Raw genomic sequence first — 17,358 nt, 5'->3', positions numbered from 1 at the left:
TAAGATACTGATTGAAGAATCCATACATGATCTGTTGTGTATGCCTTAATTAAATCATGTCATTATTTTAAGAAGTCATGGGAAAATATTGATTTTGTTTGTGTCCATGCTCTCAAGATATTGATTTTTTTTTCTTGTAGTATCACTTAATTAAATTAGGTTGTGTGTGTGTATATTTATATGCCTGCCTGCCTGCCTGTCTTTCCATCTTTCTGTCTGTCTGTACATCAGTCAATCTGTCTGTCCATCTATCTTACTATTTATACCACGGGCCTGTTGAATGCTTCATTCTGATTGGTTGAGAGCTATTTTTTCTGTAACCCCGGATTTCCACCGACTGCGGAACGGCTGCGGATCCGCTGCGGAACGGCGGTGGAGTCAATCGGTTTCCATTCAAGTCAATGTGTGTATTTCCACTGACTGCGCTCCGAATCCGTCACAGCTCCGGCCATCCACAGCCCTCCGGCACAAATACGCAGAGCTTCTATTTTTGACGGATGCCGGACAGCTCCGCAGGGCGGAGCCATGACTTTATCGCGTGATCATACCTGAATTCACGAGAACTCGTGTTTTTTTTATTAAATCTTTGCAATACAAACATTACAAACACACACACACACACACACACAAATAAAGTCATTAATACAGAAACAACAAATAATAGACAGGAACAGAGCCAGGGGGAGTTTCAAATAAATACATTAAAGATAGATCATATATAAATGTTTTAGCAGCCTTCTTATTTTTTGAATTTTGGATGGATTTGATGTACTGCTCTGTCTACGCGAGATCTCGTGTTGTGATCTGGGCTGGTTTGTAAAAACGTCATAATTCAAGGGCATAATGGGCAGAGACAGAACTAGGTATCGCGCGATCATCACGTGAATTTGCGAGACCTCATGGGTCCAGGTCACTTCAGCACGCAGTCGCTCTGCAACAAAAACGGAATTGGTGGGTATTGGCGGACGGCAGAGTGCGGAGACGTAACGCAGCGGAGCTGATCTGCAGCCGCTCCGCAGTCGGTGGAAATCCGGGGTAAAATGCACACCTGACCTGTAAAATGTCTTTAAATTAGCCACCAGAGCAATTTCTGTGGTGATCGTGGTGTAAGCGGAATAATTGACTCCGGTCCTTTCAATTATTTAAAAATAATGCACACCCATGGTGTAACGGCTTCTCTTCATGCCGCAGTAGCATCTAGGGCAGGGTTCCCCAAATCTTACCCTGGAGGGCCAGAGCACTACAGAGTTTAGGTCCAACTCTAATCAAACTTACCCACCTGTGATTTTCTAGTGATCATGAAGACCTTGATTAGCTTGCTCAGGTGTGTTTGATCAGGGTTTGAGCTAAACTCTGTAGTGCTCTGGCCCTCCAGGGTAAGATTTGGGGAACCCTGATCTAGGGTGTGCATTATTTTTGAATAATTCAGCGGCCTGTCATCAATCATTCCTTACATATATATTTATCTGTCTGCCCATCTATCTATCTATCTTATCTATACTGTCTATCTGTCTGTCCGTCTGTCTGCCTGTCAGTCAGTCTATCTTTCTGTCCATCTCATCTATAGACCATTTCAAAAGATGTAAACAACACTGGTCCAGAAGCAATTCCGGTTTCAGTTTGTGACTGTTTTTTTTTTTATTTCACACATATATCATTATCTTTAAGATGTTTGTTTAACTTTTTGACTCAGTTCTATGTGTTCTGTTGGTTGTATTTTATCCCAACGTTTATCTAGTGTTAAAAAACTGAAACAGGAAGTGCATCTTTCTGTCCATCTCATCTATCTGTCCATCCATCTGTTCGTTTGTCTGTCAGTCCATCTATTCGTCCGTCTTTCTGTCTGTCTATTTTGTCTGTCTGTCTGTCTGTCTTTCTATCTATCTGAAGTATTTGTTTTTCTGTCTGTTGGTCCACCTTTTTTTCTATCTATTTTACTATTTATCTATTCGTCTGTCTGTCTACAGTATCTGTCCATCTATCTTACTATATATCTATCAATCTGTCCGCCGGTCTGTCTGTCTTTCTGTCTATTTTGTCTGTTTGTCTTTCTATCTATCTGCAGTATTTGTTTTTCTGTCTGTTGGTCCATCTTTCTTTCCATCTATCTATACATCTATCCATCCGTCTGTCTGTCTGTTCATCCACAGTATCTGTTTGTCTGTCCGTCTGTCCATCCGTTCATCCATCTGTCTGTCTGTCTTTCTATCTATCTGCAGTATTTGTTTTTCTATCTGTTGGTCCATCTTTCTTGCAATCTATTTTACTATATATATATATATATATTCGTCTGTCTGTCTGTCTGTCTGTCTACAGTACCTATCCATCTATCTTACTGTATATTTATCCATCTGTCTGTCTGTATATCTACAGGGTCAGTCTGTTTATCTATCTGTCTTTTTGTCTGTCTGTCTTTCTTTCTATCTACAAAATATGTCTGTCTGTCGGTCTATCTTACTATACTGTATATCTATCTATCTACCTGCCTATCAATCTATCTACAGTGTCTTTTGGCCCCTCCGTTAACCCTCCGTTTATCTATCACTCCATTCATTCATCTATCTTTCTGTTTATCTGTCTATCTATCTACAGTGTCTGTCTGTCTGTCTGTCTGTCCTTCTTTTTGTCAGATCTGTCTTTCTGTATGTCTGTCTCTCTGTCTTATCTATCTACAGTATCTGTTTTTCTGTCTATCTATTAAAAATAGCACGAATTAAATGTGCATAATATAAAGTAAACCGAAATAGTTATCTGCATATATTTTCATCAATGTATTTTAGTACATCATAAATGAAACGGGCATTTTTGAGTGATGAAGCAAACAAATTGTTTCGTCAGAGATTTTAATCGATTTATTGATACAGACAAACAGATTCACAAAAATGATCTGGGCATGAATGGCTAATGGCTGTATGAAATTCTGTCTGCTTACAGCTCTCTGTGCTAGGGATGGGCATGATTAATCGACGATCGATAATTGATCGTTAAGAATTTAGTCGATGACGTTAATTTGTTATTGATTAATCGAATACTTTTTTATCTAATGCAGGTTGCGTTGCCTAGCATAGCATGTGTCTTGAAGCAGTTAAATGAATTTCACTGTATGGCAGAAATTCAACATTTTACCACCAGGGTGCAATATTTGACACCATACTCCGTTATCTGTGACCTTCCGTTTTGATTTCAAAAAAATAATCATGAAGAGGTCATGATTTTTTGGAACAAATGAAGTCTCTGTTTAAGAATGTGGCTCGCAGCTGCAGGTTCCGCTGCTTTAGAGCACCGCATATTCAAGCGCAAATATCTTTCGTTTGTCTAACTAAATGTAGTTTAACTGTTTGCCACAAGTTGATCTTGTAATAAAGGTCTCATGGAGGAAAACGCGCTTATTTTTGGATTCAACATTTTTGAATTATAAAAGTTAAATAATTATTTTTTATGATAAAAATATTAATGATTAATCGATAGTCGATCGTTAATTCTCCCGACGATCGACTAAAAAAATTTAATCGAATGCCCATCCCTACTCTGTGCTCTTTTTGTTTTTGTTGCAGGCTCTGTGTTGGACATAATCAAGCACATCATTTCTAAAGGGGAACACAAGACCGGTGTGCTTGATGAACCTAGTATAGCTACTATACTGAAAGAGGTTCTTCAAGGCCTTGAGTACCTTCACAAAAACGGACAAATTCACAGGTAAGACGCCTCTCCCCAAAGTCACATGGAACAGTTGTGAGATGATGAATGCTTGTTTGTGGGCAGGAAAATGTGTGATAGAAAGCAATAGGGGGTTTCAAGAGTTCTGCGGCTTTTGAATAGAATAACAAAAGATCTATTCAGGAGCCCACTGGTTTTAACACAGACGTGGTCTGTTGCAGATCTATGGATTTAAATCGCAGTCAATGCATAGATAAATGATAAAATGAATGAATTACAGTTCAGAACCAACATCTGCTTGAGCTTCTAGCGGTCTGGTTTGAAACTCTACGGGTTCATCTTTTAGTCTTTCTTCATTAAAATACACATCTTAGTTTATCTAGACCAAAGTTAGTTCATGCATTTCCTCCAGAGTTAATATTTATTTAAAACCTTTAAATGAGCAGTTCATTTAATAATGATTTTCTGTATCTCCAGACGTCAACATACAATTTCTTGTGACTCATTGATGGCCAATTTAAATGGTCTAAATCTCTCTCTATCTCTCTTCCTTTAATAATAATTGCTTTATTTTCACATTCCTTGTTCCCTATACAAGCACAGGCCTGTAAAAGCAGAAAGTGTAAATAATTCACAGGCTTTTAGCCTGGTTAAGTACCCATGACTTGTGAGCTCGGCTCTGAATCTCAATGAAGGAGACCTTGTCTTCTTTACTCCCGGCTGTGCCGCCAGCATGACAGCAGGTAATTCTTGCCCTATGAGACGCTTTTGAGAGTTTTTTTTTTTTTAGATGTCTGACACATGCGCTGATGCACAAACAGATTTTGGAAGCAGGAAAGAGTTTTATCATGCATTTAAACAGAGAAAATAACAGATTTTAATCTCTTGACAAGTCCAGTTTTCTTTCCAAGTTGATAGTTGACATACCGATGGGTTATATTTTTATTGCCCAAAATATACTTGTTACATCACAGCCATGAACTGTGATTTGCTATTGCTAGTTTGTTGCAGGTAGGATTGGAGGATGAGGATTTTTTTCACAAAAAAAAATCATAAATTGCAGTTTCTGTGTGCAAAATATGCAGCGGGGCTTGCATGATTTCATTACCCCCGCATTTACGTAGCAAAATTGCATATATCAGAAATTTGACAAATGTTGCATTTACTTCATAGAAGCGCCATGGGAACGTTATGAAGTGACGTGATTATGTGATGTGAACATCACTGAAAAGCTGCAAACGTTTTTGCAAGTTGCCGCAGTTTTTGCAAGTTGCCGCAGTTTTTGCAAGTTGCCGCAGTTTTTGCAAGTTGCCGCAGTTTTTGCAAGTTGCCGCAGTTTTTGCAAGTTGCCGCAGTTTTTGCAAGTTGCCGCAGTTTTTGCAAGTTGCCGCCGTTTTTGCAAGTTGCCGCCGTTTTTGCAAGTTGCCGCCGTTTTTGCAAGTTGCCGCCGTTTTTGCAAGTTGCCGCCGTTTTTGCAAGCTGCCGACGTTTTTGCAAGTTGCCGCAGTTTTTGCAAGTTGCCGCAGTTTCATTGGATAAACTTTTATAAATATCCCGCATATTCCATCGCATTTTTTAAGAAAACGTGCCGCAAAGATCAAGGATTTTTGCCCGCAACAATCACAAGAAAACTTAACGTTTTTCTGGAAGGACTGGTTTTTGGATTTCAGGACTGTAATGGCATACTCAGCGGAAATGCTTTATGAAGGGCGTGTCTTTAGCACGGCCCTGATGCAATCGTCATAGTGGCAACAGCCAATCACAGTGGACTGCAACACGCACTCGATCTTGCATGAACGTAATTGCATAAAGTTCTTTGCATAAGGAGATCGGTTTGGCTGACGCTTGCATTGGCGCTTGCAAAGTCAAATTCTGCCACAAGCAACGCCAGTGATGCAACACAGTCACATCCAAAATTCAGTTTAGCAATGCGTGACATCACCCATTCAAAGTAAATGAGAAGCATTAACGCTGACCCCCATGTGAATGTACCGTAACTAAAACTATTGGTTTCATAGTTCCTTCAATCCTGTGTCAGGGCTGTAATCTGTATCAGATGAAAGAGAAGCAAAGGGAGCCGTTAAATGTTTGCATGTCCTTGCACAGCAGCGCATATTTACACGAGGAGAGCGGCTACACGATACCTTCTGCATCTCTGGAGGATGCAATTATATACTGAGGCTTAAGACTGGCATGAAGTCAGTTGTCACAAGTGAGGAAAGCAGCAACATTCTTCATCGTCCTCGCCACCATGAGAAGTCCAGCAGATGGGCGCGTAGAAATGATTTTTCCCTCGCAGCTCCTCTCAGAGTCTCTCGCAAACAGCCTAATTATTGGCTTAACCTTTTTGTGTTCTTGTGTAATTGGACTCAAATGGACCGTGTTGGTTCCTTTTGGTGGGAGTGACCGACCAGAACTACCTCTTCATGGCTCCCACAGAGAGTTGACATCATTGCTTGGGCTGTAAAGCAATATCGCTTGGATCCCAGGAAACCATGCTGCTATTGTGCTGATGTTCCTCTGATTGCCTGATACCATCTGGAATTTATATTGCAGATGCAATTTCATTCGGAAAAGTTTTTACATATCTGACTCCTGCAATGTAATTACTAGGCCCGTGATGATCTACCATAACTTCAATGTCCTCCAGTCTCTCTCTGCCTTCATGCATACTTGCATAACATATTGACACCATGTTTAACCCTTGGTTAATGGCAATTATCCAGAAGAGGCAAACAAAGTAAAAATCACTCAGGGTTTATTATTAAAGGGACACTTTATTGAAAATATGCTCATTTTCCAGCTTCCCTAGAGTTAAACATTTGATTTTTACCGTTTTGGAATCCATTCAGCTGATATCCGGGTCTGGCGGTACCAATTTTGGCATAGCTTAGCACAATCCATTGAATCTGATTAGACCATTAGCATCGCGTTCAGAAATAACCAAAGAGTTTAGATATTTTTCCTATTTAAAATTTAAAGTTTTAGGCAGATATGCCTAGGAACTATACTCTCATTCTGGCATAATAATCAAGGACTTTGCTGCCGTAACATGGCTGCAGGAGGCGCAATGATATGATGCAGTGCCCGAAAATAGTCCCCTGTTATTGAAAGTTACCAAGGGGACTATTTTCGGGCGCTGCATAATATCATTGTGCCTGCTGGAGTTCCTAGCCATATCGGCCTAGAAAATCACAACTTTTAATTTTCTGTTGGTCTTAGTACACGATGTAACAACAGAAGAGTCAAGTTTTAAATAGGAAAAATATCAAAACTATTCGGTTATTTTTGAGCGCGATGCTAATGGTCTAATCAGATTCAATGGATTGTGCTAAGCTATGCTAAACGTGGTACCGCCAGACCCGGAGATCAGCTAAATGGATTCCAAAACGGTAAAAATCTAATGTTTAACTCTAGGGGAGCTCGAAAATGAGCATATTTAAAAAAAAAAGTGGAGTGTCCCTTTAAGTCTGAATTATTTATGTGTGTGTGAATCTTTCATTTGATTTGCATATTTGTAAAATTTATGAATCTCATGAAAAATTGATGGCACAACTAGAGATTAAAAATGTGCATTGCAATTAATTTACTTTCTACCAACAAATATTGAAATGGTTTATTTGACTCCCAGAGGAACCACATCTCCCACTCCCAGTCTCTTTGCGATATGCTTTTTAATACTGTACCTCACTTTCCAAATTAAACATGTTCTTTTATCTTTGCACCCATCTAAGAAATATGCAAACGATTATCAGTAATGCTCGCAATGACTGTAATCGTCTCACAACATCTGTTACACTTCAAGAATACTACCATATGTTGTATCAGTGTGGAGTGGACATGTGATAGGTTGTTTTGATTTGCTCAGTAGTAGTGAACAACTGTGTGTGTGTGTGTGTGTGTGTGTGTGTGTGTGTGTGTGTGTGTGTGTGTGTGTGTGTGTGTGTGTGTGTGTGTGTGTGTGTCTGTGTCTGCCATATCAATATATAAAAACACAAATTAATGAAATCTCAAAATTAGCTAAATATCTGCTGCCCCCATCTGGACAGTGCAAGAAACTGGAACACAGGGATAAACTTTATGTGAACCCCTGAATCTGAATTTATAAACTCTATCTGGCCGTCTCTTGATGCATCATAAATCTTGAGCTCTGTCTGTACACGAACAGCATGAAGAGATTTGTGACTTTAAGACCGTGATAAATAGGACAGAGGGTTAGTTAGGACATCGGACCTATTTGCATCCAAATAAAGTCTGTTACTGTGACTACTATGTCTGGATGCTCATCTGTCCAGCCAGAAAAGCACATGCCAGATACAGGCCTGTGTTTTCAATACATAGCCCACGTTCGTTTTAGTCTAAATTGTGGACATTTCAGTGACCTTTCTCGCTTCTAGTGATGTGATTAGTGATTGACATTTGTGATGTGACTATTTTGTGTGTTTCAACAGAGATCTTAAAGCTGGAAACATTCTGTTAGGAGAAGATGGATCTGTCCAAATTGCAGGTAAACTTTTTTGTCACAAAAATATTTCCCTTGCTCTTAACTCAAATATGGCACCTTTTGGGCAGTGCATAAAGTTAACTTGCCTATTTTGTTTCTCCAGATTTCGGTGTAAGTGCCTTCTTAGCCACAGGCGGCGACATGACGCGAAATAAAGTTCGCAAGACATTTGTAGGAACCCCATGTTGGATGGCCCCAGAAGTGATGGAGCAGGTATGTTTTGTATCTCCACCACCACTTTTTGGGGATTCGTATTTTTCCTCACCCACACTTTTTTTTTTAACTCAATTCAGATTAAAGCAGTTTTTTCCTACTTTTAAAATGTAAGAACTTCAATAAGAAGTGTTGGGGAACAAATCTTCTACTGTTTATGCACAGGTGAAAGGGTACGACTTCAAAGCGGACATCTGGAGTTTTGGGATCACAGCCATAGAGCTGGCCACAGGCGCTGCGCCTTACCACAAATACCCTCCTATGAAGGTGAGCAAATGTCAGATAGGCTCTTATGAATTTTGCAACATCCCTTAAGACACATCTGGAGGCGGCACAGTGGCTCAGTGGGTTGCCTCACAGCAAGAAGGTCCCCGGTTCGAGCCCTTGCAGTCATATGTCCATTCTTTGTGGAGTTTGCATGTTGTATGTTTGTCAGCGTGGGTTTATTCTGGGTACTCCAGTTTCCTCCCACAGGCCAAAAACATGCAAGTTAGGTGAATTATAGTGCTTTTCCATTGCATAGTACCCCACGATTTGGTTTGGGTCAGGTCGGGTCAGCTCACCTCACTTTGGCTTGGTTAGCTTTTCTATTGAATTTAGTAAGACTTCACAGTGGGAGGGATTATAGGCGCGTCGTTATATTTGCGCTGCCTACTGCTGTGACATCATACAAGTGAGAGCGTCGTTGTACATTCCCATACATTTATTTATTTCTCAGTCCACCACAAAATTAAAATTGACCATCACAAATAGATGTTTGCACATCACGTTTATCACTACCTCTGTCTCGCATGACAGTTTCTGTACAAACACCCATGGTGTCAGTTGACGCGCACCGCTGAGCCTCATTTAAGTTGCATTTAAGCATATATGCGGACTGTGCCACCACAAACTGCAAGTCTGGGAAAAAATTGGTATGGTGTTTCTAATTCTCAACCTGTGGATGTTTTTCAACACCAAAAGGGAGTTTGGGAACTTATAGCAGAGCACAGATGACAACAGGTTTACTCGAGACTGTGCAAGCTAGCATGAAGGTAAAGCTAATTTTTAACATTATAGCGATGATGCTGGTAGTGACGATTCTCTCAGACCAATCAGTTATCTACAGTGTTTTCGCATCACGTTTTGGTATCAGCTCAGGTCGCTTGGAACCCAGACAAAAAATATATTGGGTACTAAGTACTGCACCCAGTGAAAAAGCTCACAAAAGTAAGCTGACCCAAACCATGGGGTACTATTCAATGGAAAAGCGCCATTCGAGATGTCAAATTGCCCCTAACCTGTGTATGGATTAACTTGTGTGGATCAACTTGTGTATGAATTAACCAGTTCTCACCATGAATATAGCCATAGATGCTGGAATGGCATGAAGAATTAATAAAGAAAGAAAAACACATCTGTCTTATGGCCAATGCATATTGCACATCTGTAATCATTGCTGTGTGACCGCAAAAGGCTTTTGAGTGATGTGAACAAATCTTTTGTTGTGGTTTCAACTAAATGCAAGTCTAGATGTAACACAACAGTGATCTGTGTCCTGCACTGAAATCAAACGAATGTCTGTATCAACGAAATCACAAAAAATGGCTTGAGCTGGGTTGTATGTTTAGATGCTTATGAAAGCGTTGTGTGTTTGTAGGTGCTGATGTTGACCCTGCAGAATGATCCACCTTGCCTTGAGACTGGGATTACGGACAAAGAGATGGTGAAGAAATATGGCAAATCCCTGAGAAAGATGATCTCGTTGTGTTTGCAGAAGGACCCAGAGAAAAGGTGCTGAGAAGATTGTCAATGTTCATGTGGGCTTATTACCTATACAAATAAGTTTATTTATTTATTTATATAATTTATAGGCCAACATCATCAGAGCTCCTAAAGCATAAATTCTTCCAGAAAGCCAAGGTAAGAGTATTTTTTAGGACATTATGATGGGTACATTTTATGATTGTGTTTTTTGCACATATTTTAGTGTGTAAGTGTCCATATTATATCCTGTTAAAAGTTATTTTTTTTGTATTATTATGGTTTTCCACATTTTAAAAAAATATTAAGTTCCACTGAACATCCTTAGCTTTCCATATGTGCTACCACATGTGACCAGTAGGGGGAGAGAGCTGGATTTGACTATAGTCTTGTGAAATCTGTTTATTAAGTAACGTTTTATCCACCTTGTTTGGCAGAATAATGAATTTCTGCAGGAAAAGTTGCTACATAGAGCACCTACAATATCAGAGAGAGCAAGACGGGTAAGATAAGCATATATGCGTGTGTTGTTTTTAGTACATGTGAGTTTTTTAAAAGCTTGTTTTAATGCTTGTTATAATCATAAAGCCCAGTGTTAAAGTCATTCTAGATAAGGGCATCTACTGAACGCCCAATGTGAATGTAAATGTAGGTGTGTCTTCGTGTAGGTACGGCGGGTACCCGGCTCCAGCGGGAGACTCCATAAAACAGAAGATGGCGAGTGGGAATGGAGTGATGATGAACTGGATGAGGAGAGCGAGGAGGGAAAAGCCGCCGTCGCCGCTTTACGGGTAACACGCTTGCTTTTGGGCCTTGTATTTGCGATCACCTTTTAGATGCTCAACATAATACTAATGATTGTATCGCTAAGTCACTTTGAACTGTTGTGTTGTTGTGTAGTTGGTTGTTTGCACTTTGTTTGTGTGTGATGTGGTGGTCATTCTGGCACTTCTCACCCCCGGGCTCTGTGTTTTGTGTTTGCCGCTAAAGGAGCAGCAGTCCAAGTCGACAAGGCGTCAAGTCCGATTCTCTCAGCCTCTTGAGCTGCCCCCGCCCAGGGTTGTTCAGTTTTCTGATACAGATGGCTCGCATAATAAAGGAAGCACACTGAGAGTGCAGGAACAGGAAGTGATAGAGATAAGAAGTGCAGTAGAAAAATTTTAGGTAGCTTTTATTCGAGAGGAGCTATTAACTTTAATGACTTAAGCAATACGTTTATTAGGACAGGCTGGTGAACATTGCTCTTTGGTTATCTATGAATACCCTGTGACTCAGCATGTCTCTGCAATAAATAATCCTACAGCATAAATTTAGATCACGAAATGTGATACGAGTTGTTCGATACCAGGGCTCAACAGTAAGAACGGCCCACTGCAAAACAGTTTTGAATTTTGACTTTGTAGTGTTGATACTAGAGATGCATTGATATATGTGACCCTGGACCGCGTCGTAAGTCGCACGCAAAAAATAAAGTGCATTGGTCAAAATTATCGATTTTTCTTTTATGCCACAAAAACCTTTAGTATATTACATAAAAATCATGTTCCATAAAAAGCTATTTTGTAAGTTTCCTACCGTAAATTTATGAAAACGTTCATTTTGTGAGTGGATGCAGCAAAATCACGATCAAAATTGGGCCAGAAACTTGCCTATAAACTTTGCGTTGCAACATGTTCCTAGGGGGTTTTCCATTCAAGTTTGATTTTAATGTAAAAAGTTAACAACGTCATCACAGCTGTAAGCCAGAGTGCTAAAACAAACCTTTTCATTCGTAATATATGCTTAATAAGGACTTCATTTGGACTTTGAACTTTAAATGCGATCTTCTTTAGCCTAGAAATCTAGACGCACCCTAGCGGCCGCAAAATATATTTGCTGCCAGGGTTTAGTCTAGGCACTCACAATACACTTAACAGCTCCAAAAACCAAAATTTGGTCAGGCCAATCACATCGTGTGTAGCGTCTGTGGGGCGGGCTTAACATGATGACGACAGAGCTGCAGCGGTTCCTACTTGAAAACAGAGAATGGCTGCTGCTGCTGGCGAACAGCTTTCTTTTGAAGCGGCTTTGGCCGCGACTCTGGAGGACTTAGACTTATGTTTTTCTTTGAGAGAAGAGCAAATAACCCTACTGAAGTCCTTTTTAAGCAAGAAAGATGTGTTTGGAGTTTTGCCGACTGGTTACGGTAAAAGTTTGATATACCAGTTAGCTTTGTTGCTCTGATTGGTCATAGCGCTATCCTATTGCGTGCAGAGGCATTTTGAGGGACAACCTTATATCCCGCCCCTTGCATTGAGCCGTTTGTGTGAAGAGTTGCCAGACCTTCTTGATGTAGGTCTGGCTAACCAGGCTAGATCTTCTTAATATTTTAATTTTTTACACACTCGAGTTCCAGATTTTCAAATCGTATCTTGGCCAAATATTGTCCTATCCCATAGCTTATTTATAAGTGATGTATAGATCTAAATTAAAACTTTTTTTGACCCCAATGACTTGGTTTTGTGGTCCAGGGTCACATATCGGCCTATAATCGGTATCATCAGATAAAAGCAATTGTTCCCACTCTCGGACATCTGCCGACGGTTTAAAAACATCTGAAGGTAGGGGTGTGCGATATTGGCAATATATGGGTATCAGCATTCTATGCAATTAAATATAGGTGTCGGCACAGAAAGTTTGTATTGGTGCATGGTTGTTAAAATAAATAAATAAATAAAAAGTAAAATATTTTAGTAGTGCATTTATAAGGGATGCCACAATTCTCAATACAATATTGAAACGTTCGGTTCGACCCCCACGGTCCAATACGCGCATGTGAATTGTGTTTTTTTTTTTTTTTTTTGGTTTATCCATCCAAATCTGTCAGTTTTATATTCCCTGAACTTTGGTTAATGTGCGCGCCTGCGTGATCTGCACGCTTATAAACGCCACAGCGAGTTGATATCCAGTCACTAGCTGCTTTAACTCTGCTTGAACTCTGTTTGCAATGCTGGTGTCAGATTTCATTCGCGCGCACACACACCCAACAGAAGTACAACAACAAAAAGAAGGAGCACGACTGTCTTTTAATTCTGAGGTGTGGATTAATTATTTGCGCGCGTAGATTACATACAACATCAATGTAAAGATGCAAATTCGCGTGCGGCAATGCGAATGATGCAAATTGGGCTTGTTTGAGGCAAATAACGCGCGTTTTCCTCAATAACATGTCTTCCGCGCAAGTTGAAAAAGTTCAACTCAAGAAGAGAATGCGCCTGATGCTAAAATAAATCCCACCAATAATCTTGATTGAGGAACGCATTTTTGGTTTCTACACAGACAGCATGATGTTGGATTTAACAGTAGTGCAGTAAGGTATAGCCTTCATTTACAATGTAAAGTTTAATTTACTAAGTACAGGTATATAAAATGGCCAATTTATGTAATGATTGCCCAGTTTGAATAGGATATAATTTTTATATATCTTTATTTAATTATATCTTATTTTATTGTATCAATACACTAGAAATGTGCAAGATGAGTTTTGCATTTTCATAAAATAAAGAGAACTGCAATGAAAACCAGTATTTTTGCTTCTTAACATCTCACTGTTCCTGGTACCTAAGCATAGAGTTATTTAAAAACACTTTAATAGGCCAAGGCATCCAAAACCAAACCGAAAACCTTGGACAAGAACCAAACATTTTATTGAACCGTGAACTAAGTGTATTGTTGCATCCCTAGTATTTATGATTTTATAGCTGTCATGATCAGTGTTAGAGAAAGTAACTTTTAAAAGTAATGCATTACAATATTAAGTTACTCAACAAAAAAAGTTAATAATTGCGTTACTTAGTTACATTTCATGGAAAGTAATAGCCTACTTGCATTACTTTTGCGTTACTTTTTCTTACTTTGCTGAGTCTTGATCTCTTTCAGGCCTTGCAGGTGTTTTTATGACTGAGAAGTTCTGCATTTAGAAAAGTTTTTTATGTTTTTGACCCAAACTGTACCCGCTCAGGCACGCACATAAAGAGTGCGTAATTCTACTTGACTATGTTTAGTTTAATTCAATACCTTATTAAAAAAAATATATATTAAACTGAAAAGTAACTTGCCTTACTTTTTTTTAGTAACTCAAATATTAATGTGTACATTTATAAAGTAATGCATTCATTTTTTTTGTTACTTTAGAAAAGTAATATTATAACGTAATAACTTGTAATGCGTTACCTTCAACACTGGTCATGATGATAAACAGCAGTGTATTTTCCAGATGTCATTGCATGGTTAAAGCCTATGATGGTGTCGGAAAAGTTGTTGGTAGCCCAAGCATCTGAACTACTGACCAATAAAGAAAGGCTTAATGTTGAGCCCTGCATGTCCTCTTCTCAGTATTTAGTCAAGCTTGGCTTATTTAAGCTTGGAGGTCACTATGCTTAATTTGATACTGACCGACAATTTAAGATTGCCTAATCTGTACTTTCTGTTGAGCTTCTTCAGTGTTGCCAAATAACTATTATTGCAAGAAAAGAGATATTGACCTACGAGTTCCTGCACTTTTTTTTAAACCATGTGTCCTTCCTGGAAGCCATCTGTATCATGTTTTTAATCTGTAACTTGGACATACTGACCAAATCAAACCTTTGATAACCAACCAAATTCCATTAACAGTTTTATAATAAGACGTCTGCTGGGTGAAGCACTAACGTGTGTGGTCGCTTATCGGTGCTACGATATATGCTTTGTATCCCAAAGTGAAATACCTAAATTTCATAGATGCTATGACACCTGAAATCATCTCAATTTTGTGTGGGAGTAATAATGTGTCTATGTGTTTATTTTAGACATACTATACTTATTAAGTAGATATAACAAGGATTTTTTTAGGTGTATTATCAGAATGAGTTCATTTACCTGCACAGAATAAGCGAATAAGTATCAAAAATCAGCTTATTATTAAAGCATTTTAAAGGGGACATATCATGAAAATCGAACTTTTTCCATGTTTAAGTGCTATAATTGGGTCCACCGTGCTTTTACCAACCTATAAAATGTGATTAAGATCAACCCAGTAACTTAGTTTGTGTAAACCATTTTTTGAAAGCATGTGAAAAAATAGGTAATTGAAAATTTGCTCCCCTTGTGATGTCAGAAGGGGAAAATTCTGCCCCTTAATCTGCTCTATCCAACCACGTCGCTGCCATTTAGTGCAGAGATCAGCTCATTTGCATTTAAAGGGACACACCCAAACATGGCACATTTTTGCTCACACCTACAAAGTGGCAATTTTAACATGCTATTATAAATTATCTATGGGGTATTTTAAACTAAAACTTCACATACGTACTCTGGGGACACCAAAGATTTATTTTACATCTTAAAAAAGTCTTGTGAAATGTCCCCTTTAAATGCAGATAAATAAACCGGCTATGCAGAAAGCTGCGTTTACACGGGATTTGGACATTTGTCGTCACCGCTTATAGTATGTCTTGTCATTCAAAAAGCCATTGGGAAGCCTGTCTAAAGCTATGCTGTTGTATCTCTTCTCATGTCTGCAGAACCTGTAAAGGTAACATGAGCTTTAAATTTAGCAGTTTCACAGGCAACTGCATGAGTCGAGAGCAGACTGTTATGCAAAATTTTACCTCTGGCGATCGGTTTATGCTTAAACTGTTTAACATGTTTACCTGACCTTACACATTATCAATTTATTAACCATAATTGGCGTAAGACTGTGCATGTAAACGCACTCAAAGTCCATAATTAAGTTTATCATTTTTTTAAATGATAACATACTAAATCTATAACCTGTTTACTATTTTAACTTTCAAAAACCGTGAAGGAATGTAACTTCATGCTTTATTCCTTACTACCGTGTTCAAATCCAATGCAGAATTACATTAACTCAACTGATTATATATCATCACTTGAGGATGTGATTTGACTTCTGATCTTTTTTCCCCTTTTTTTCTCTCCATCACACAGTCACCTAGAGTAAGGGAAGGAGAGGAGGATACAGAGGTAGAGAATCAAGAATGTTTTGCTGTGTACTAACATGATATTCTTACTCTTCCTGACGTATTCATTTCAATCTCATTATATTTAGATTTGCACAATATCCCAAAGCTGTATGTGTTTTTGTGCATGCTTTCGTAGAATTTCCAGGCTTATGGCAGTCAGCTGCAGCCTGAACTACCTCAGAACGCTGGCCAGGGTCCAGCACAAGTTTCCCCACCCAACTCTCAAAATAACGCACCAACCACGGCCCCATCTCACGGCAAGCCTGCAGCTGCAAACCCTGCGCAGGTGCAGCATCAACTTTTTAGTTCATACAACATGTGTGAAGATACATCAGATTATACAAATTAACCTGTTTTTCTGCCTATAGGCCCCAGGAACCGAGTCCCCCATCAGTTTGGTATTAAGGTTAAGGTACGTTGTGTGCACTGTTGTGTGTTTATCTCAGCTTTATTGATGTTGATGCAGTGAATTCCAATCATTGCTGTAGTTTTGTTTCCGTTACGCACAGTGGAATCGTGCAAATTCATTGGATTTGACAGATTTGTTAAGGAATAAATTCTAGCACTCTTCCATATGGTCATACAGCAGATAAATGTGCTAATGTTTATTATATAATTCATATGTCAATTTAAAACATTAAACTGTATAGTAATATAATTTATACCAGGGGTCTGTTGAATGCTGTATTCTGATTAGTTGAGAAATGTTCCATGGGTATGCATTATTTTTTGATAACTGTACACCTAACTTGTCAAATCTCTTAAAAATAGGCACCAGAGCAATGTTTGTGGTAACCGTGGTATAAGAGGAATAATTGACTCCGGTCTTTTGAATTATTTGAAAATATAATTTCAAATAATCTGCTTTGCGTCGTGCGGCTTTACCACCTTGGGTGTGCATTATTTTTTATAATTCAATGGCCCGTCGTCAATTATTTCTTACATAATATAAGTGACCCTGGACAACAAAACCAGCCATAAGTCGCACGGGTATATTTGTAGCAATAGCCTACAATACATTGTATTTGTATGGATCAAACGTATCGCTTTTATGAAAAAAATCATTAGGATCAGGATCATTAGCATTAGGATGTTAAGTCAAGATCATTTTCTATGAAGATATTTTGTTATTTCCTACCATGAATATATCAAAAAATATATTTATCAATAGTATACGTGTTCCTAAGGACTTTGGACAAGCCTGTTAAAGTTAAAGCCGATTTTTTTTAATATTTAGAT

The 17,358-nt window shown here is 38.8% G+C and overlaps 1 protein-coding gene across 2 annotated transcripts in view; it reads left to right on the top strand.

The window, feature by feature from the left end:
* The window catches only part of oxsr1b (oxidative stress responsive kinase 1b), a 56,181-nt gene that overhangs the window by 33,499 nt on the left and 5,324 nt on the right, over positions 1-17,358 (top strand). Inside the window, exons 4-15 of one of the 2 annotated variants that reach the window (XM_065258112.1) lie at positions 3,555-3,696; positions 8,109-8,164; positions 8,265-8,374; positions 8,540-8,641; positions 10,014-10,147; positions 10,228-10,276; positions 10,555-10,620; positions 10,786-10,908; positions 11,108-11,176; positions 16,085-16,120; positions 16,256-16,405; positions 16,488-16,531. In XM_065258112.1, the coding sequence (XP_065114184.1) occupies positions 3,555-3,696; positions 8,109-8,164; positions 8,265-8,374; positions 8,540-8,641; positions 10,014-10,147; positions 10,228-10,276; positions 10,555-10,620; positions 10,786-10,908; positions 11,108-11,176; positions 16,085-16,120; positions 16,256-16,405; positions 16,488-16,531 (1,081 nt within the window). The remainder of the gene's footprint in view (positions 1-3,554; positions 3,697-8,108; positions 8,165-8,264; positions 8,375-8,539; positions 8,642-10,013; positions 10,148-10,227; positions 10,277-10,554; positions 10,621-10,785; positions 10,909-11,107; positions 11,177-16,084; positions 16,121-16,255; positions 16,406-16,487; positions 16,532-17,358) is intronic. The other variant, XM_065258113.1, reaches the window with a different exon arrangement.

Source organism: Paramisgurnus dabryanus, chromosome 22 (genome assembly GCF_030506205.2).
Source record: "Paramisgurnus dabryanus chromosome 22, PD_genome_1.1, whole genome shotgun sequence".
NCBI classification, from domain to species: Eukaryota; Metazoa; Chordata; class Actinopteri; order Cypriniformes; family Cobitidae; genus Paramisgurnus; species Paramisgurnus dabryanus.
This window is presented reverse-complemented; position numbering and strand designations above follow the sequence as displayed.